The sequence below is a fragment of the Pterocles gutturalis genome, unplaced genomic scaffold (genome assembly GCF_000699245.1).
Source record: "Pterocles gutturalis isolate BGI_N339 unplaced genomic scaffold, ASM69924v1 scaffold1357, whole genome shotgun sequence".
NCBI lineage: Eukaryota > Metazoa > Chordata > Aves > Pterocliformes > Pteroclidae > Pterocles > Pterocles gutturalis.
Genome location: NW_010107618.1, coordinates 1 through 22,542, shown reverse-complemented (window position 1 = coordinate 22,542; position 22,542 = coordinate 1). Strand labels below are relative to the sequence as shown.

Sequence of the window (22,542 nt, the reverse complement as noted above, 5' to 3'; positions counted from 1 at the left end):
GCTTCTGAAAACAGCTTTTTAACCCCCCATCCCAAAATACTAACAGCTTGCCTTGCTGCAAGGTGCAGTGCAGAGCACCACTTGGTGGTCACAAGGAGGAAGCTACACGTGGAAAAAAAAAAAAAAATCAGAGACTTCACGAATGTTGGATTTCAGAAGCAGAGGTGCAATGGGAGCCCGGCAGCCGTGGGCAGGATGCACGTAACGCTTGGGAGTCTCCCAAGGTGGAAAATGGAAGCGAGCATCACACGGCTGAACGTCAAGCTGGAGGTTTGTGCTTCACCTGAGAGCCTTCTACAAAACTCACATTTTCCCTCTTGGCACTTTTTGGCCTTTCAGAGACCTCAGCAGCAGCTTTGAAAGAAAAGCAGCAGAAGAGCCTGAAAGCAGCAAGGGCACCAAGTGCAAAGCCCAGCAGGTTCAGAAGGCATTTGGATTTTCATGTGCATATGCAGCCTAGTGTGAATAATTTTGTGTATTGTGCTTGTATATACTCTTTAATTTTGGCAAAAGTTCACCATACAAAAAAAGAGAAAAACATGTGATGAAATGCTAGCGCCTCATGGTCAAGGCACTAGTCTCCAACAAAAAAAAAAAAAAAAAAGGCAAGTATAAAGTTTTCTTGGCTACAGACGTGAATCTATCCAACCCAGGCATTCACCTAGAGCCTAGCTGTAGGAACATTTCTGAATGCCTGCCAGTGCTCAAAAGTGCCCTTTTCTTGCTGAAGCGGAGGGGCACACAGCATGTATAGCAGCTTCTGCTCTGTAGATCTTCATAAGTTACACATAAGCTGATTTTTGGCTGTGACGTGCCACGTGGACCTACCAAAGGAGGGATGGCATCCTGCCTCCTCTCCCTGTAACACCAGGAGACTTCCGCACTGAAATACTTACAGTCCAAGTAGAGGTTTGTATTTTCTACTGCAGTTACAGTAATGTGAGAGTATTCCAGGGCAGAGTTAAAGACTCATCTCTGAAGAAATCCAAAACCTGCCACTCTTTGACAGACTAAATAAGCACTGTATCCTGTAAAGTTGGCTCTGCCTTTTCTTCATTGAAACAGGAAAGAAAAATAAAACCAAGACACTTAACACTTCCCTGCTGTGATAACAGTACAACCTAGGAAAGATGCGAGCAGCAGGAGTCCCCAGGAAATGAGATTCCTGTCTCACATGTCAAAGATTTTAGTTTTGAAGGGCTTGACAACCTTGTAACAGGCGTTCAAATTTTCAGGTTTGGAGAAGCTATAGGAGAGCACCAAGAAAACAAGTTTGAGACAAAATAACCAATTTTTTAGATGAGTTTTGGGGGGTTCCCAGCTTTATTACTAGAAATAGCTTTATCACCAGAAAGGGCCGTGGTTGGGCTTTACCCATGGGGTTCTGGACTGATCCATTAGCAATATTAGTGACATCTGAAGGATGGGATTTGCCATTTCAGGGCAGCAAAAGCTCCTTATGCTTGCTTCAAAAAAAGGTTTTTCACTACAAAAACATACATACCCATGATGACTTTTATGTCTCAGCAGAGAGAAATGAGACCACCTCACACCTCCTTTGTGAGGCATCTCCCTGCCCCAGCAGGAACCCCCAACCAGCAGGGTCTGAAGCAGCTGGACCACAGCCAGCATCCTGCAAATAAAAGCCCATGATGGCAGCAGGGACCTCACAAATCAACTGCAAAGAGGGACTTGGACCCCTCCAGATGGTCCCGTGCCGCAGGGAAGGGGATCACGGGGCCACCTCTTCCTCCTGGCAACTCAAAGCACCAACAGCCCGTTCTTCATAGATGGCTTCTGTCAGACTTGGTGCTTCTCTATGGGCTTCACGCAGCTGCAGAAACCTCCCAAGCTCCTCCCAAGCAGGAGGACACCCAAATAACTCACAGCAGTGCTATGAGCACAGGGCAGCAGCTGTAAGCCCACACCATGAGCAGGCAGCACTGGCAAACACCATCATCAGGAACGTGCTACAGATTGGCTCCAGGCTGGCAATAAAAAAAGGTTTTTTTGGCATAATGGTATGTAAAGAGCGGAAGATGAAGCCATTGTTGTCATAACCTTGCTGAAGGTCATGGAGTTAGATTGGGGCCTCTCTTTTCAGTTGACAAAACCTTCACTGATGTGGGATGTTTTGGTCTTTAGGTAGTTTCCATTAACATTTGCAAATGCTTTTTACTCCTCAGAAGATTCAAGAAACTGTCATTTGGCAGGTTTAGCGCAGAAGACAAATAGCCTGCTGTGCCCTGAGTTGTGAGAGTCTCTCGCTAGAAGGGGACAGATTGACTCACGGTCACAAACCAAATTCAAACTGAAAAACAAAAAAATCCCCCAAAAAACCCAAAACACAAACAAAACAATAAAAAAACCCCACAAGAAACAAAAAAATACCAAAACAAACTAAAAAGAAGGTTGCAGGACAAAACCTGGAGTTCTCATTTTCTCTCTCCTTTCCCTTTTCAGCCTCCCTCACACCAAGCTCAGAGGACAGTGATGACAGCAACACGGAGCACTGTTATGCTTTGTGGTAGTCTAAGCTGACATTTCACATGGTACCCAGCACTGGTGGTCTGAATGCCCAGAAGCACCTGATGGGTGCCAAGCAAGCTGTCATTAACCAGCAGCTGACGCTAACCGGTTTCCAGTGGTGAGCCCACTCTTTGCGTGACTTCAGGGAGATGCAGCATGCCAAGACCTCTCTTGTACAAGGACTGACAAAGGCTCCCATGAGCCGAGCAACGGCTGCAGAGAGCACAGATGGGGCATCTACCATGCCTGTGAAGGAAAGGAGAGCAGAGCCCTATGGAGCACCATGAGTCCCACCTGTGCTGGGACACACATGGGGGACACGCTATTGAGCAAAATTTTACTTTTCAAGAAGTTTCTTTTCCTCCCCTGTATACTGGATCCACTCCCAGGGGAAACAGGCAGCAGGGACAGACTGAAGTGTCTCATCCACCATGCACCCCATGGCTTATCCTCTGCTCCCACCCACACAGCAGCATTTGGCCTTGGTCCCCCATATGTGTGTACAGTACAGAAAGCAGAGGCATGTAAGTAAGGACAGGATTAGGCATGGGACTCTACAACTGCCTTCTCTTGCCAGAACAGGAGGAAGAGGCATTAAGAAATCTCTGCCAAATGCTTTCTTCCAGTGAGGTTCATCTTTGTGTTGCTTTTACAATCGCAGCTGACTGTCAAGGCAGGAGGGCCTTTCTAGGACAACTCTCTTTTATTATTAATCTGCTGCTTTCACGTGAGCTGTAATAATGTCTCCATCCAACATCTCCACAATGCTGCCAAGAACAATCACTTTGACAGCCTGGAAGAAGACAGCTGGTGGGAAGGTAGATGGGCTCTCACCATGCACAGACAGCTTTCTGGGCAGAGTGCTGGACTGCGGTGGGTAGTGATACCCATGCAAACAGTGGGCACAGAAGCTATACAAAATCATCAGGGTAAAGTCCCCCGTACCGATGAGTTCAGCTGAATCCAGCCATGTTCACTGCAAAGCTTTTTGGGGTATTTGTGGATTGTCGTGCACGAACGTAACCTTAATGCTTTGCTCCAGAAGGAGAGCCAAATAAAGCGTAGCCTTGCATGGGAAGTATCAGCATCCAGCCTATTGCACAGAGACAAGGAAAGGGACTATTGGGAAGAACACCCCCCTTGGGTGGGATCCTACCACATAAAGCAAGATAACCTAACCCTAACCCATAGAAGCTTCAAGAAAAGATAAATTACACATTCAAAGCTTTTCTGTAACAGAGGTAAATCCTGCCACATCTAGGAGAGGGGACATACCCCCGGCAGTAGAGCTGAGCTGATGCATCTTTAGGAACCTCAGCTTGCCAAAGCCCAAGTGCTGCAGAAGCTGCTTCCCAGCAGAGGGCTCTTCCAGATTGCAAAAAACAGTACCAGGAGAGATTTGGATTCTAATCCTAACCTACTTCCCCCCCCCAAATCTGAAGGGATTCACACTTGCTTTTTCAGTCCTGGCTCATCGCTCGTCACAGGGGATCCAAGGCACTGAAGAGCTTTTAGGGAAAAAAAAACATAAGGAAAAAAAAAAGGCAAAAGATATTCCAGCGGGAACCCTGGGTCTGCTTCTGTATTAAGATCAGAAGCAATCACTCCTAAGAGCTGCATTTCCAGCAGCATTCACCACAAAATTGCTTTCACGCTGAGCCAGGCTAGGGAGTTGGTTTAGCAACACAAGGTTGTTTTGAAGAGAAAAACCAGAATGCTGTAAAATATACACAGGATGGCCTATAACAAGTTTGCTCCCTGCTTTGCTGCAGAACAGCTCTCCCAACCTGAGGTATGCAGTTGTTGAACCAACCAGTATAAAAACCAAGGCAAGAAAGAAGTGATTTATCAAGTGAGGGCATCCACATCAGTCCAGATTTAACAACCATGACCTGCTAGTGGACAGGGCAGAACAAGACTGATGAAGGCAGATACAGAGTTTACTTCTCTCAACAAAATGCTTTCACACAGAAAAGGGCTGTGGCCATGGTACTTTTTTCCAATCACAAAAAAAAATAAGCCCCAGCAGAGATGTTCATTCCATTTTCTCTTGCAAAAACTGTTTGACAGTGTCTCTTCAGAAGTACCCAATTCAACCACACTGCCTGGGAAAGGAACAACCAACAGCCCAAGAGTTAAGAAAACATTTAAGCTCCGTTATCTAGACAAACCCATCACGGATCCACCACAGATAATGTAGATTAGGGGGTAGATCTGTTATTATGGGCAACAGTCTCCAGGGTACCAAGGTTTTAGCTCAAGTTCTACCAGGTGCCAGAAGGGACAATGACTGCCAGCCCACACAGCTCACTTCTAAGAAAGCAGCACGAGCTCTGACAAGTCCTTGATCATCCTCCTGCAGCCTCCCCTGTCCTTTGCCAAGGCTAGCACTTCTTCCCAGGGTATTTTCATGAAGAGGTTCAGAATGACACTGCTGGCCTGTCCTTGCACCCACATAGGCTGAAGTGTTGATGCCAGCCACAGGGAAACACATCATGAGATCTCCCCCCATTTAAAAACAGCTTGTTATTAAAAAAAAAAAAAAGAAGAAGAAGAAGAAAAGCCCACGACTCTTCCCAGAAGATAAGAAGCCAGTGCTCTAGTCCCTGCATCCTGTGTCAGATGGATGAGAAGGACAGCATCCCACCTGCCCAGGGTAGGAAGCAGAAAAGAAAAAACTAAAGAAAGAAAGAGCTGAACCAGTTTGCAGGGTGGTTTGCCCCAGTCCTGATGCCCAAAGCTCCCCAGAGAAGCCTCGTGAGCAACACTATCCCCAACACAGACCAAAGCCATCAGCAGCTCTGGAAAAAACCTGCTCCTTGCAGAGCCTTCAGAAGAAACTGCCACAAACCTGCTTATCTGAGTCCACCTCCCTAGAGCTGCAGGGGTGAGCTGCTTAAGCTCCGGATTAAAACAAACAAAAACTCATTAAAAACTTTCACCCGCACAGTCCAATTACCTTTGAATAGCAACCGTAGGGGGCTTCTGTTGTTTTTGTTTAAGCTTGAAGATAAGCACGGGAAAACTACCACATTAAAGTAATATTTAAGGGAACTCTTAATTTTTTGGACAAATGAAAAGCCAAATACAGTTTAAAATTCAAGCATAGCCTGGCCAGAACAGCAACCAGAGCAGGTCAGACTAAGAAATGTCATCTAACCTGCCGGAGGCAGAACAGAATATCGCAAAGAACAAGGTAACTTAGAGAAGTTTCACTCTCCTTCCAAAAACCAAGAGTTTTTCATAGCAGAGCAGGGCGACCAGACCACGTCCTACCTCCCTTCACCAACAAGGCTGAGCTCAGCACGCTGGCTGCATGCAGCAGGAGCTCCCTCTCTCCTCTTAGCGAGTCTTTAACTAGCCTAACACCCTCATAGCTGTTCACCCACAAGCTCCCAACTCATTAAGGGCTCGATCACCCTCCACATCCCTCCTTCCTCAGCTCTCAGCTGGAGTTCATGAAACTAAACAAGTCACCACCAGATCTAGCAGCAGAGATGTTGTCTTTGGTCAAACACTGTCAAGAAAAGACAGAAAAAAAGCCTGGTTTTGACACAAAACTGTCACACTTTTTTGTTTGTTCGGGGGTTTTTTGGTGGTTGTTTGGGTTTTGTTTGTTTTGTTTTTACAGTTTTCTGCTACAAAGAAGGAGAATCAAGGATGAACTACCATCTACTGAGAAGAACATGGAGCTCAACCCACCCCAGAGGGACAGCAGTTCCCATTCCAGTGGCAGCAATAAACTGGCAGCAAGACAAAAGTGGGTACACTAAGAACACTTAATAATTAATTCATTTTGCATGTGCTTTGTTTTAAATCTTCCGTTCCTTGCCAATTCAGCTGATATCCAAAGAGCTGGTGAGGAATTATAGTATCAGGCTAGTTAAGGATGCTGGGCTAAGTGCCTGTCTTATTTACACCCCTGCAATCTCATTTAAATTTTTAATAGGGTTGCAGAGATTTAATGAGGCAGGTCTTAATCCATATGGTCAGGGTCCAAATGGCAACCCCAATCAGAGATGTGAGTTCCAACAAAAATCCTCTTCACATGAAAAAAAAAAAAAAAGAAGGCTCCTTGTACTGTGACACAGCTCAGCAAAAAATGAAAGGAGAAGCTGAAGGGTCTTTTATAAAATTATGTAAATGGATCCAAGTTCTGAAGTATTTTCTGAAGAAAGGCAAGCACCGCCTTCACTGCTGAAGTATGACACGCAGCTCAGACGATGGCGTACAAGAAGAACAAGATGCAGGGCGAATAGGCAGAGAACAGAACATCTCACTGACATGAGTTAAGCTACCTTGGAAGGGTAAACTTGAGTAAAGAGTCAGCAAAGGATACAAACTGTTTAAACCTGGACACAAGTATTAAAAGACTACTAACCCGTGAAGGTCAGAAAGCCTAAAGCCTCACACCAGTGCTGTTCTGGAACAGCCTCCAACGCAGCAGAGTGAAGCCCACTGGCAGGGTTCAGAGGGGAGCTGCCCCATGACTGCAGGACACGGGATGGGCTGATCCCAAGGACAGTGCCAGCCATGTTTCAGCATCATCGAGGGGCTTCTCCACAGCCCAATGCTGCATTCGGTGGGACACACCAGCTAACCAGGCAGAGTGATGGAAACACCACTGTGCCGTCCTAACAGCAGACATCTGACTCTGCCTTTCCAGCCCCTGGATTGCTCCTCCACACTAATGACTAGGATTGTGCCAGCTGCACATCAAGAGCCAGGCTGATGAGTCAGGAACTCTTCACAGTCAAGAGCTGCATGGCTCAGCTCTCCCTCCAGAGCCGCTGAGGGCAAGCTGTCCATTTTCAGAGCCATTGACTGTTCCTGACACCACACAACAGGTAAAGCATCTTCTGCTTTTATGAAGCCCTAAGCACCCTCCACATGAAGCTGCCCCTGTGAAAGCTGAACTGCTGAAGCAGCTCACCCCCAGCGACAAGAAGCTGAAGCAAGCCTAGGTGACTGAAAGACAACCAGCCTTAGGGCTTACAGTTGCAGAGTCGTTTTGGATTTTGGGAGGGTAAGGGGTACACGAAAGATAAGATAGAAACAGAAACACCAACACATAACAGTTCTTTTTATTCTCTTCAGAACACCTATGGGAGAGTAGCAAGAGACAGATTTTTCCTGTGCAGGGGGTGAGGCAGTGGCCCAGGTTGCCCAGAGAAGCTGTGGATGCCCCATCCCTGGAGGGGTTCAAGGCCAGGCTGGATGAGGCTTTGAGCAACCTGGGCTGGTGGGAGGTGTCCCTGCCATGCAGGGGGTGGGACTCAATGGTCTTCAAGGCCCCTTCCAACCCAAACCATTCTGTGATTTATGATTATTGATTCCTCTCTCCATCTCAAAATCACTATAGTGTCTAAATCCCAAGTTAATGCTGAAGTGGGCCAAGCTGGAGCTTAATGAGCTGCAGGGAGTGGGCAGCACTGAGCTCGAACTGTCTTCCCCCATGAGCTTGCATGCTGCAAGGGCAGTATGTGGGGGGTCTAGAGGGCTTCTATGGACTTGTGGGTTGAAAGACAGGTACATCAAGAGGCAGCCTCAGAAGGTAACACGGTGACAACATCAGAGGAGGTTGATCTTAGCCTGTTTTGATGAATGCTGAGACATCTTCCCACTCTCTATCCCATGTGCCTCACTCTACAATCACCATCTCCAGCCATTTCAGCTGAATGTTTGCTGTCCAGGCATGGTGGTGGCACACAAGAAAACTAAACCTTGACTCTGCACGGACAGATACTGACCCACCCACACCAACAGCCACAGGCAATGGTGCTGGAAGCCATTCACACTGAACCCATCTGTGACCCAGGCTCTGATGGGTGAGGCATCACTCCTGGCAGCAGGCTACTTCTGTACTAACTGCTGCTTCAGGATTAGCACATAAAGATAACATGACCTTCAAGGTCCTCAGTGCATTAACTAGCCTTCAGCTCAGCCTCAGTGCATCCCTAGATCATATCCCAGATGGAAGTGACAACATGAGAGGAAACATCTGCAAGCTGCACCAGGGGAGGTTTAAATTGGATATTAGGAAAGATTTCTTAACCGAAAGGGCAGTCAAGCATCGGAACAGGCTGCCCAGGGAAGTGGTTGAGGCACCATCCCTGGAGGTATTTAAAAGATGTGTAGCTGTGGTGCTTAGGGATATGGTTTAGTGGTGGATTGGGCAGTGTTGGGTTAACACTGAACTTGATGATCTTAAGGGTCTTTTCCAACCTAAATATTTCTATGTTTCTATGAGCTACCTGAGGACCAGCCAAGGGGAGCCAACAGCTGTTGTCCTCTGTCTACCAGGTTTCAACTAAAAACGGCAAGGATCTTGCAGAAAAGGGAACATAGCAGGCTACCTGCCACTTTTAGAAAACTATACCTGCCAAATGCTGCCACGTTTAAGGTGTGTGGCCATTTCTGCCAATACCTACCATGGCAAACATTACAGGAAAGGAATCTAGTCCAAAAGGAATAAGTTGGCAAGTTTACCCAGGGGTCCTGAGTAGTCAAGTTGAACAAAATTGTATCTCTTGGGACCCCAGAAGTCCTACAGAGAAAGCTACAGTGTTTAGCTTGGTATAAAGACGAAATTCTGGGCACAGGAACAAAATATAGAATTAAGTCTCCCAGACAAGTAAGCCTCATCCTCTGCTGTGTCCTGTCCCCATATCCTATAATCCCTTTATAGGATTCCTCTGGGTAGGAAGGGCAAGGAGAACCAGTCTCACCCCAGAGTCAAGGCAGGAGGATATTTGTTACCCAGCTAATCTCTCCAGAGTCCACTGGAGAGGAGGATAAGCTCATCTAGAGACACATCCAAAGCACCTCATGTTTGCCTGTGCAATTTTATTTTTAAAATAGTTTTGCATCCAAGCCAGGTAAGGGAATATACTGATGCAATTAGCTGCAGGCAGTTGGCACAGATGGTCCCCAAGAAACAGAGATAGCTGCACAGCAGGGGTTTATATTTAATGATGAGCCAGGCCCTCAGCAAGGCAAGTCAGCAAGACCCCCCCAAAGGCAGTGGAGACCAGCCAAGCTCACTCAGCACCCTGCACTTCTTCCACCAGTGAGCAGGGCACTGCATCCCCACAAGGGGCCAAGATCCCTCATCAGGGACCCAAGCAGCTGTGATATCTGACCTTGCATCCCCCAAGAGCCTGAGCACCCTGGGCTTTATAGGAAAGCACCCCAAACATCTTGTATCTGGCAGCATCTAGATATTCTGAGATTATTAGGAACTGTGACTTTGGGGGAACCAAGCTTTCAATGCCACTCCACCATAAGGATGTTATACCCCAAATTGCCTCTACATAGAGAAAAAAAAAGATACTAGAAAGCAAAGCTGCAGTTCAAAAGCTTCGTTTCTGCTTAACTGGGGCAGCAGCAGCATCCCCAAGCAGAAAGCCCATCCCAAGTGGTATTTGTCCCACTTTACAAGATGTGGATTGGTGATCCCTAACACCAGGGGAAATTCCAGCTCACTGCACTAAGGTCTAGGTTGATCAGAAGAGATTTAGACCACAAAAGCTGTTTCTATTGTCAAAACCACATAGCACACCAGAGAGCACCAAGTCCCTTGGATGGCAGGCACCTGCAGAACCATACCCCAGAGCCAGAAACCCACAGCCTTCCAGTTGAGTCATCACCATTTCAGAAAGCTGGCCCTAGCTACAGCCCACATCTGCCCTTAGAGCAGCTCAGAGCACATTCCACAGGCCTGTTTTCTCTGCTCTTGTTGCATAATAGCTCAGCAGGAGTCCAAGAAAGTTTGTAGCAGTCCTACATCAGAGGAGAAAGATTTTTTTTTAAATGCCTGTGCAGAAAGTCTCATTAAATAGGAAGAGACCAACACTCAGTTGAAACAGAAATCCCTCTTATCTTCCTGTGCAGAAAACCAGGCTTCTAAAGGAGATCCCAGAGGGCTCAGAAACAGTTTAGCCTCCTGAATCATACTGCTCTTGCCAAGCAGGGACCTTATTTCCCAGCCTGAAAGATGAGGATTTCCCCCACACTGCCCTTCCTTCCCCTGCTGCCACCATCAGCACCGCATCCTTGTGTGGACAGGTACATGCAAGATTGATCCTGGCAAGGGCTGAGGGCTGAAGCTGCAGCACCAGCGAGCTTGTGGAAGGCTTCAAAACAGGCAGCACAGGAGCTGCAGCACCTCACACATGCAGCAGGGAAGGCTTCCAGCTCCTGCTGCCCTCAAAACTCAACAGGAGTGAGAGTTATTGCTTCCTGCAGGGAAAAGATGCTGATGAGCTGTTGTCTATGGCACCCCACCTCCAATCAGAAGAAAAATACCATCTGGCATGCCACCCCTGGACAGCTGCCAACCTTTGCAGTAAAATCCGAAGGTAAGAGAAGGTCAAGAGAAAGGCAGGGGAGCAGAACAGGCAGAAAGATTAATCCCTGCCAAGTGGTGTCAGTCCAGACACTGGAGTACAAAACTGGGTGGATGAGCAAGCAGAGGAGAGTTGAAGTAGGAGAAAGTGCAAGAAGCAGAATGAAACAATTCTCTGCAGTAAAATCACAGATGAGCTGAAGAGATAACAGATCTGAGCTGCAGACCAACTGCAGAGGAGGATCCACTTCCCCCTACCCCTCTCCCAATGGGTGCTTGCCCAGGCAGAATTTGCAGCACTGGGTTTCAACTGTCTGAAGACAGTCAGGGAGCAGAAACTCCAAGACCAGCAGTGGGAAAAAGCAGTGCAAGAGAAGTGAGCCCAGCGGGTGAGGCAAGGCTGGAGGAGCCAGTGATGGGACAAGAGCTTAGCAGGTAGCACTGAGTTGGATGACCACCTCAAAGGGAATGCATCCTTTGCCTCTCCCAGCAGTGTCACATAGGGAGTGTAGATAGAGCATCACTTGTCCTGGCAAGCTTCCAGCCAGCTGGACACCAAGGTAGGCATCTCATGTTGAACATCCCCCTGCATTGCACATGGTGAGGATTCCAGCAGTAGGGTTGCAAGGACTGTCCAGCTGTCTGAACATGTTCCCATGAGCGTTAACTGCTACAGAGGCTCTGCAAGGGATGCACACAGCAGCAGTTACAGGTGCAGAGCCAGACTCTACTGCAACAGCAACACCACTGCTGATCCCTCTCCAAGTGAAACCCCATCCCTCCCACCACAGCTGCTTGGATTTCAGGCATCCTCCATGACACTGGTCACCGCTTGCTTCCTGTGCCTCCTGGAAGGGGGACAGGGTGTTCAACAGCTTTATTAGCAATAACAACACACGCACATAGCTGTGTGCCAAACAGATACATTGGGGAGCTCAGTGTCAAGGCGCGTGTGCCACTCCGCATGAAACTGCCCGCCTCCTATCCTTGGACTCAGTGGTACCTTCTGACTCCAGGCGGTCCAGCCCATAGGTCACAGCTGTGCTGATCCTCCTCACAGACGGAAGAGCTGTCCTCCTGACAGAAGATGCCATCGATGCTGGAGTTACCAGGACCACAATTCTGCTGGATGGCTCCTCTGTCTGGCCAGCCTGGGTAGCAGACAACCCACCAGGAGCTGGCACAGCCTTCTCGCTGGTGACCAGGACCACATCTGAGAGATCTACAGAAGACAGGAAGCAGCAGCAGTTTGGCACAACAGTATCAAAAAACCCACACTGTTTAAGAAAAAACTCCTTAATGAAAAAACTTAGAGTGGGAAAAGTTATTATCCTTCTGCTTCTTTCAAGATGTGCAAGTGGCTCTGCTGTAATGAAAGCTTCTCCTCTGGGACAGCCAGCACAGGAGGCTCCCTTTAATGAGAACTCAGCCAGGTTTTACTTCCACTGCTTTGAGGACTGCTAGTCACCACCCCATAGCAAGATCAGAGCACTGAGACACTGGTTGAGATCCAAACCAAGTGAGAGATCTAATTGTTTATTGCAAAGATAAAAATTAGCTGAATTCTTAATTAAATCCCAGAAGCAAATTAATTAGCGGAAACTGCCAGAAGAGCCTCCTCTCCTCCCTACAAAGGGACCTTAATTTAAGACATACAATGCAAATGGGTTTTTTCTTTTGATGCCCTGCAATATAAGAATTACCAGAAAAGCTGCCCAGCAGCAATTTCATTACAGTGGTACCTCTCCTACAGAAATACACTCAACCTCAAAGTCAGCTCTGTGCCGAGGGACCCCTTGCTACACTCCTGCCAAGATGACAGGTTCCTCCATGTACCTGCCAAGGTGACATCAAGCCAGCAGGCAGCAGCTGGGTGAACAGGACTGCTTAAAGCATTTCTGTATGAGCCGCATCAACCCAAGAACTCCCCATTCCTCAATGGAAGGGAAGATCAGTGCAGGCTTCCACAGCGAAGGGCTTGCCAGACTCTTGCAAGAGGGTCACACACTCCCCACACCTTACACTGCTCCCATGTTACCCCCAGGAAACATGTTTGTTCTTCAGATTGAGCATCAGCAATGTGCTACTACCTTTGGCTCCAGAAGTGAAAGGTCTCCCTCCACAAATAAAAACTGGCTTAAATGTCTAAGGCTAAAAGTCAGCTTGCTAGCAAGGACTGCTGTGGGGATTTTGTTTGTTTCGGGGTAATTTGATTTTTTAAATCTCTACTCCACTTATTTTGAGGGGAAAAAAATATACATTAGCATATTTCAACATGGTGGATCTGGTAGCACAGGTAGAAAGCAGTCATAGGGCTACAGGCAGCCTGCAGAAGGCGAGAAAAAAAAATCATTTAGAATACGGATGCTGTGTGCTGAGACTTGAATGCACAAGCACTGATATTGGTTTCAGATGGACCATCCCATGGGGAAATGAACCCTCAGTCCTTGAAGCAGAACTCTACCTTCTGTCTCTGGAGTGTTGGCCACAGAGGAAGCACCAGCTGCCACCAGCATCTGGGTGGCACTGGGAGCAGTAGGCATCTGGGTGTCCTCCCCGCTGTTTTCCTGCGGAAAGCTTGCAGCTCCTGCTCCCTGGGTAGCAGCAGGCACCAGTGTCACAGCTGAGAGCGCGGCATCAGCCTCCTCAGCAACTGTTAGCACCTCCTGAGTAACACCTACAGCAAGAAGACGTGTCAGTACCAACCTGGAGTATAGCCGAGAGCAACAGAGCAGGCATTTGAGGGACTGTAACTCCAGGCATTAGCATTGCCAGAGCCACAGCGCAAGCAGCAGGTCCAGCCAAGCATCATCAGGGTGGTGAAGAATAGACCGATGTGAGAATGTGCATAACAGGAGGGAAAGCAGCAGAATCAGTCCTTTTTTAATTGCCCCTTAGGGACACATGGACCCACTGGGGAGCAATACTAAGCAAGCAGAGCACTGCACTGGTGCAAAATACCGTTTGAAGCATGCGAGGCTGCCAGAGCAGTGCTTTTAGTGACTCTCACAGCTACGAGACTTCAGCTTTGTCGAAGGGTTTATTTTTGTTGCACAAGTCTTATTGATAGTGTTGTTTCCCCAACATCTGGGAAACAGCAGAGAGGGAACCTGCTGACAAGTCAAGTGCTTAGAAATTAATCTAGAGATTAATGTCGGGTTTCAGCACCAGCATGCAATCAGCTTTCCTTCTTTTACAGAAAAAGCTAGATCTTCTAGATGCAGTGAGAAAAAGCTGTCCTTTTGCCCCTGAAGCTTCAGGGGGAAGATTAAAGAAGAATTAAAGATTAAAACAAAATCCTAAACTCCAGATCATGTTCCTCATCAGCCTAGGAACATGTCATTGCCTGACACCTGACCAGAGTTTAAAAAAAAAATTCCTCTTGTTTTTTTAAACACTGAGTGGAAATATTGGCATTGGGCTGAAGGTGCCACCTCTGCAGGTAAGTACAGCACAGGGTGACACCTCAGCTGGGACAGGAGGAAGGCTCCTGCCTGCCAGTAACAGAGCTGGCACCAACACTGGAGAGTCAGAGCCTGGACACAGCTTTGCTCTAGGGTGGGGAGACAACACCAGGAGCTTCTGTTACAAAGGACAACACAAAGCTCTAGATGGATCTTTTGACCTGAGCATCCTTGTAAAGTCATGGAAGATGGCAGTCACCCACAGGCTACCGGTACACCTTGCCTATTCCTGGGTTTAAGCAGCATTTCAAGCCACCCATTATCTCTGTATCCACAGCTAACAGTTGAGAGCCAAGTGATCCCAGATGCTAATTTGTTTAGCCCCCCAGGAATTATTTCCCCCTTCATTTTGCAGAGCTTCAGAGTGAGCCAGTACCCAAGGCACACCTGGGGCAGTGTTATCCTGCTTGAAATCCAGTGCTCCACCAGCAGGTCAGAGGCTGGGCTCCCTCTCTAGTCACAGGAGGGACATACCAGTGGGATATTCAGAGGAGATTTACATCTCTGGTCAAGGCAAGATGCCTATGACCTGACTACAGCTGTCCCCCTCAACCACTATGTGAGCAAAGCTGAAGCCCCTGCTTTGGTAGCACACCACACATGCACAACATCACCAAGTTTATTTAACTAGCACCAAGTCTCTGCTGACAAAATTGCCGTTCTCTAGAGAGACCTCCACACCCAAGTATTCCCTTCAACCCCAGGCTCAGCTGCCACAGCCTTTCCACTCTCAGCTTGAGGAGCAGAGGATGCAGCTCAGTACAGCTGCTTCACATAACATTCAGGACAGGGTGGCCACCCAACAGACTGTGCCTACCTGCACACAGGGACATCACATATAGCGACAGCCAAAGGCTAGGCAGTATTTATGGATGTGAGTTACCATTGAGGCTGTTAATCCCACAAAAAGGTCCACAGCCTTTCCTGGGAGAGAGAAGGGGTGTCCCACCTCTGTTGGAGATACCAAGATCACACCTTTCTCCACTTTATCTCGGTGCAAGGAAGCACAGATTCCTCAAGAGCATCCCTCCTAAACCTACACTTAGAGGCAAGCGTAACATGCAAGTTTTACCTTTCCATGAGCTTTCCAGAGTAGGAGAGAGATCAGACTCTGTCTCTGCCATCACAGCAGCCTCTGTCTGTGATGACAGGATGCTCTTCTCCTCCTCTTCTGTGACTGTATTTATGTTTTCCAGTGAGTTGAGATCAGCCATGTCCGCATCCGTCACATTTGCAGTGTGGAGAGCATCACTGCTGCCTGTGGAAGCTACTGGTGACTCCCCTCCTTGCACCAGGGCTGTGCAGTTGGTCTCCTTGGCCAGCTCAGGAGCTGGTGGAGGGGACACTGGGGCTGGCAGCACTCTTGTTGCATCTTCTTCCTCCCCTACATCTCCCTGTGGGGTCTGGGATGGTTCTGCTGCCCCCAGGTCCTCCATCACCTCCTCATGAGACATGATTCCCCCTTGAGTTACATCTCCCAGTTTTGTGTCATCCCAGTCAGATGGCACAGTGTCCATAGGGTGGCTGGTGGCAGTGCCAGCCGTGGCAGGCTGCTCTCCTTGCCCAACACCCATCCCTGCTTCCAGGCGGAGGGAGGCCTCGGTCACCATGAGGGGACGTGTTGCAGCCGCAGAAGCTGGCACAGCCAGGGACCTCGGAGGGCTCCCTGTGTGGGCTCTCAGCATCCCCACCTCAGAGGTCACGCCACCAGCCTGGGCAGCTGGGGTGACAGGGTGGTCACTTGCCGTTCCCCAGCCAGGAGAGCTGGGGTACCGTGTGGGTTGGGGTGCAGCTGAGGGGTGCAGGCTGCTCTCTGCCTGCTCCTCCTCAGCTGTCCCAGAAAGGGGGTTTGCTGAGAGGCTGACAGAGCTGGGCTCTACCTCTGTGGTGGTGTCACCAACGGGGCCACCAGACTCCTCCTGGACAGTGGGGCTCAGTGTGGTCACAGCTGTGGTCAGCATGGCCTTGAAAACATCATCCTCACCCAGCTCTGACTGCGTGGGACCAAGCTCCTCCTCACCCACAGCAGGCACAGCCACAGCAGAGGTGGGAGCATCCTGGCTAGCTGGGGTGACCTGGCTCTGGCTTACAGGCAGCGCTTCTCCTGCTGCAGTGAAACCTTCACTGAAGGGCATCCCCGATGGCTTTGCTGACACTCCACGTGGTTCTTCAGAGACAGGCTGCTCAGAAGGACCTAGGTTATTTTCCAAGTTCAGCACACTCGTCCTTTCATCTTCTACCCCATTTCCCACCCAGGGGCCAGGATGGACCTTGGTCATGTCCCTCTCCTCCAGTTGCTGAGATGGAAGTCCTCTGGTCCACCATGCCAAGAGCAGCATGCTGCAGGTGACCACACAGATGTTAAATCCTACTGATCTGCTCATAGCTGAGAAGAGATGTGCCCAGAAGCCTGCAAGGCTGACACGTCCAGAGTGCAAGACCTACAAAGGGAAGAAAACAAAATTACTCGTAACGATCTATTGACCCACAGCCCTAAATAACTGGGTGACAAGCTCCAAGCATGCTACTTTATGGCCAGTTCTGAGCAGACCCCTCCTGCACATCCCAAGAAATAGATCCCTCCATCTATTTTACTGTTCCTAGCCTACCCACACTGAAGCTTCACGCCAGACAAAAACAAATCCTGATCTGAAGCCCAAGACCTTGTCAAGCTCTCACCCCAGTGGTAGAGTGCTACGCTCTACCCAGACTTCAACCATATGATGAGGAGCAATGTGTTTGTCCTTTACCAAGTCCAGAACCGACGTTTGCCATGGCCAACCAGCCTGAAGTCTCAGGGCTATGATGGCAAGCCCTGCTCTGTGCATTGACTCAGAAGGAAACCAAGGAACTTGTACAGAGAACAAGGTGGGTCTATAGGGCACAACACAGGACCAGAGCCAAACCAGGAGGATTCAGGGCTGCATTCATGTCCTGTACGAGCTCCTTGGCCCCACGGAGAAAGGCTACAGCCCAGACGGCAGCACTGCTACATCAGCACAGCCTTTATGCTGCACTGCACCACGGAGGCACCTCCAGAAAGTTCCATGCGTATAATCATGGTGTGCTTCCAGAGTTTCCAAGAGAGCACTGAACCAGTAGCCCAGCAGTGATCCAGCCAGCTGACAGCCAGCTCTTGGCAGGCTCTGCTGCCTCCAGTAACACAGCTCAGGCTGGTGGACAGATGGAGAACCTCACAGCAGCAGCCTGCTCCCAGCCACCTCTCAGTCCTGGGTTTGCTGTGCCATCCCTCAGCAGCAGCAAACCATCCCATGCAAGGTCCCACTCGTTACACACAAGACAGCTGGTCACACAAGAGTATCAGGCACAAACAGCCCTCCATCACACAGCAGATCTGGTGAGGTCCTCCTCCCAGTTTCAGGGGGTAGTTTGTTACTGGTACAGTCAAGTTCTACTGCAAGAAGCCTCCAAGCATCAGCAGCCTCGCTTTGGCTGGCACATTCTTAGTTTCACAAGTTAACTGTTCTTACCTTAGAGTCACAGGACTAACAAATATTAGTAAAGAAAAAGTCAGAGTTGTCAAAACCAGCCCTCAGCCTTCCTGAGAAGGGCAAAGGTCTCTTTGCAGTCTTGCTCATGGGCACCCAGACAAGTCCCCCAGTGTGCCAGACTCCTCATTCCCCCACCCAGACAGTGTGTGGGTAAATACTACCTGCATTTGCACACAGGGCAGCAGCAAGCTGCCTATCACTGCTCTGTTACACAAGGGTGTATCCCTTCTCCATGTCTTGTGATGCTGTGCAAGAAGTTGTGGGGAGAGGGATCTCAGCAACACCATATTGGGTTAGATGTACTAGCATGAGTGGCCCCCATGTCCAGCTGCTCATGTGCATTTGTCTCTTTTTGGAAAGGGTTATTGCATGTGTCCAGTCAGCTAGCACAACCAAGAGAGCTTATTCCATCTGCTCCAGTCACACACAGATATATATTTCTGTTGTAAGACATACCTCCTACTGCACACAAGAGACTTCTCTCCCTGAAGACCCTTCCAATCTGCAGGGCTGTCTGTAGCACAGCCGACAGCCTCAGCATCACCAGCCTAGAGATACACAGATCAGAGTTAACTACTGCAGGCTCCATTATCTGGTTGAGCCTTCAGGGCACATAGAGTCATTTTTTCCACTCTCCCTGGCCCTCAGCATCCTGAGCTGCCAGAATAATTCCCTGTCACAGGCCACACACATGCACCAGGTGCTCAGGGACAAACAGAAGCCACCAAGAAGCTGTTCACCAGCAACAGCACAGATAGCTTCCACTTTTATTTTTCACATCTCCTTTCTCTGGAGATAGAGGCCACCCATCTATCTCCTCTACCCTCCCTGCCAAAAGCACAATTGAAAAAACTGACAGTACCCAGCTATTCTGCCAGGCTCATCCTTTATGTGCTTCTCCAATTAAAAAGCACTAAGAGTATATTATGCAAGTTAAATTGATAATGCCCAATGATATGCATCTGCCTTGCCACGCTGATGAACATCAATTACATTCACCTCACACCCCTTCAGCAAGGGCCAGTTAAGACCAGACATATTGAAACATCAAGAGGATTTTTTTTTAATAATGAACAGTTTGGATCTAAATACAGTTTTGCTAGAAGTCTTCAGGCTACACAAGTAGTTTTAGCAGTAGTTAAACCTAAACAGAACTCCAGCTGCAGTTGAAAGCCAGCCACAGCATTTCTCTTGCAGTCATATACATTATACATGCACACATACCTATATACATTTGTAAGTTTCTAGCTCTAGGTTCTCAAATAGCCCAAGACACTCAGGAGGTAGTCAGCAGAACTACTGAAACATTAATCTCTCTTCCCAACAAGCTTACTCCATCTTTACTAGAAACAGGAGTGTCAGTGAGCAAGAGGGAAAGCTGCTCCCTAAAAGGCTGGCTTTTAGAGATCCAGTAATTAAAATGTAAGAAGTATAAGAGCCTTTTCTCCTTCTGGCTAGTAGATAACACAGGCAGTCAGTACCAGCCTGATACACGAGCTCCCAAGGCACTTCGGGCAGCCTCATGCTGCTTCCCCTGGTCTGAAAAGCACTGCTGACTGGAGTTACACATTTGTAAAGGGTGAAAGCAACGTTTGTGAGTTATTTGCTCAGGAAATCCACAACAACTGGATCTAAACTAACCTAGACCTCTGCATTCAATGAAAGCTGGAGATGCTGGCATGGAGCTTGCTGCAGGATAATAGCACAAGTTCACACTTCAAAGAAGATTAGTCAGAGTTTAAGAGCTACTTAGCTTTAGGAAGAGGCTGGATTAGACAGTGTACGAACAGCAGTGACCTGGCTATCTTCTTAAACAGAGTTTGACACCTTGCTGTAGCACTTCCACTTAATGCAAAAAGGGATCCCAGATTTAGCCAGTAGCTGGCTGCCAAGCAGTTGGCTCTTCAAGCTGCACTGGGCTGTACATTTATCCTCCCATCTGGCTACTTTCATAGTCAGTCCACTCTACAGCCTTAGCCAAGCAATAAAAACAAGCTGGAACACACTGCTCTGACCAAGTACCTCCTCTATAGTAAACTCAAGCTTTTTTTTGTTACTAGCTTGAAGCTGTGGAATAACTCCGTATTTCATGCTGCAGGAACTCCTTGTCCCCAGATTTCACTGGCATTCTCCAAGCTGGAGCCCTGGAGGAGCTGCCAAGCACCAGCCAGGCTCTCAGTGGGAAACTAATCCTTGCTTCCAATAGGAAGTGCACACAGAGGGCGAGAGACAGCACCAGCTACTTCCCCTGCACTAAATAAAAACAGATCCCAAGAGCTGCAGGTCCCCCGGCTGCCAAGGCAGCACAACTGCAGGCAGACATGGAGCTCTATCTTTAGCATGGAAGAAAAAAGTTTTCTTTTAACACCTGGTAGGCTGGAAAGAAGCACAAAGGACTAAAAGCAGGTGCCAAAACTGGGCATCTCCAGAAGTTGCCTGTCAAAATAAGAACCATCTACTACTGTGGGCAGGTCACCAAGCTGAGGGTGAATAAAGACAAATTGCTCCCCAGTCTTGCAGATTCAGTTGGACCTTTCTGAACCAGGCTGTTTCCTTGCTCCATCCAATTAACACTAGCAACAACTATTAAGCCATTAACCCCCTCTGAGCTTGAGAGACCTGCTTGAAGAGTCAGCTGTCAGGATGTCTGATGAAAGGAACCCCAGAAAGGACCTCAGAAAGAAGCCCATCCTGCTAGGGTCACTCCAACAGGGCAGGCTCAAAGGTGGACAAGCACAGAGAAGACAACATTTCTCTTGTTCAACAGCTGTTCCTTCCACAGACCAGCAGTCTGTGGCCACATGCTGCAAAGGATGCAGCTCCCTCTGCCCTAGCTGTGTGCAGCTACTCCCCTGGACAGCTGTTCAGAGTTTTGTCCAGTTTACTTAGAGAAAACTCCCTTTGCTGTTATTTTCTGCCTTTGGCAAGTTCTGGCTGTGTTTTTCGTGAACTGTTGAAACAGAGAAAAAAAAAAAAGGCATCAAGCTTTTAACTCACTTGAATTAATAACCCTGTTCCAACAATCCCTCTCCCACACAGAGAGGACACTTCTCCAAAGCTGAAGTGGCAGCATGCATCATACAGCCGAGAGCACAGGAGATTAACAGGTCAGCTTCAGACAAATCACAGGCTAGCCTTTGCAGAACACAGCTTTTCACACCTCCGAGTACAAGGTTGATTATGCCAGCTTTGACTGGCTGAACAGCTCTGGATGCGCTCAGCTCCACAATTCATCCGCTGATTGATACTGGAAATGGACAAAAACACTGCAAGCCTCTTAATGTGAAGATTTAGCCAAAACAGACAAGTCAAGCAACTGCCAGCAATCAAACACTATGTTACTGGAGTGCTAATGTATGCCACCCAAGCCTTATTACTTGCGCTGAATATAAAAGCCAGCAGATAATACACCACAGAGCTCCAACCCCTACTTTTGCACACAAGCTGAGAAAAAACACCTTCATTTCATCTTACATTATGTCCTTGCCCAGTTCAATCAAGTGAATTGTAGAACTGCTACTCTCACAGCACACACTTCAGATAAACAGTCCTCAACCCGTTAAATCATCTCCAACAGCTCCCAGGGAAATCCCACCAGTAACACAACTCCACACCAGCCGGTTTGACGAGCAAAACAAAACACATCCTCACAGAGGGGCACATCCTCTACCTTCCAGGACAGGTCCCTATGAGCAAGGAAATGAGATTATTAATATTCTGTAAGGCCAGCTTCCTACCGGTCCTCCTGAGGCACCTTAATACATAATACATCACCTCCACTTCCAGCATGGGTGTTCCAGCACTAGTCCTTAGCGAAGCGAGGAACATGACATGTTTTAGGCATTAATCCCCCCACCGCTAACCGATTGCTTGCTTTGTTCAGAACAGCACAGACCACCTACGGAAAACAGATTTGCAAATAAAAGCCACATAGTTCTTCATGGCTTCTGACCCACGCCAGGTCCCTGGCACCACAGAAGTCAGAGGTCTGCCAAATTCCTGAGGGATTAAAAAGATGAGGAGGAGGGGGGGGTTTAAGAATGAGGCCAAAGGGTGCAGCAGTTTTCTAACACCAGCAGGATGGAAATGCTGCTCTCCCATCCGACTGGGAGCAGAGAGGGAGCATTCAGATTCCAGGCAGCAAGAAACACTTGGAAATTTCAGCGCCTCACCTAACACAGACACCAACACCGTGCAAGCAGATCTCCTGGAGGATCATGAGTCTCTGCAGGTGAAGGTTTAAGATCAGATTAAACCTTGTCTGGCCCTTTCAGCTGGGGCAGAAGCCGCTTGTTGGCATGGGAATGGGATTAAGGATGGCTCAAGGCTTGATGACACCCAGTTTGCGGGGCACATATCCATCCCCCTGCCCTCTTTAATCACATTTACAGGTGAGTTTCAAGACCCCCAAACTACATCCTTTTCCCCTCCACCCACCAAGCCAACAGATCAAGTGCCACCAGCCACCCGGGGATTTCCCCAGCTCAGGCCCGCAGCAGGAAGAAGGGACAGCACTGACAACCCCTCTCCTCCATCACCCCTAGGAGGAGAAAAACCCCCCTAGAATTTTCCCAGGACACCGGGACCCCTCCCATCCCCCGAGGACCAGCCCCGCTCGCCGGGAACAAAGAACCGCGCTGAGAATGCGCTGCCCCGCGGGCAGCTGAGCATCATCCCCCCCGCCCAGGAA

At 48.6% G+C, this 22,542-nt stretch overlaps 1 protein-coding gene across 1 annotated transcript in view; it reads right to left on the bottom strand.

Annotated features, from left to right (window-relative positions):
* Positions 1–16,724, bottom strand: part of LOC104472458 (chromosome unknown open reading frame, human C14orf37) — a 55,440-nt gene extending 38,716 nt beyond the window's left edge. Inside the window, exons 1-3 of the mRNA XM_010088152.1 lie at positions 15,413–16,724; positions 13,341–13,553; positions 11,880–12,098 (exon numbers count right to left, since the gene is read on the bottom strand). Coding sequence (XP_010086454.1) covers positions 11,880–12,098; positions 13,341–13,553; positions 15,413–16,724 — 1,744 coding nt within the window. The remainder of the gene's footprint in view (positions 1–11,879; positions 12,099–13,340; positions 13,554–15,412) is intronic.
* Positions 16,725–22,542: the final 5,818 nt, after the last annotated feature.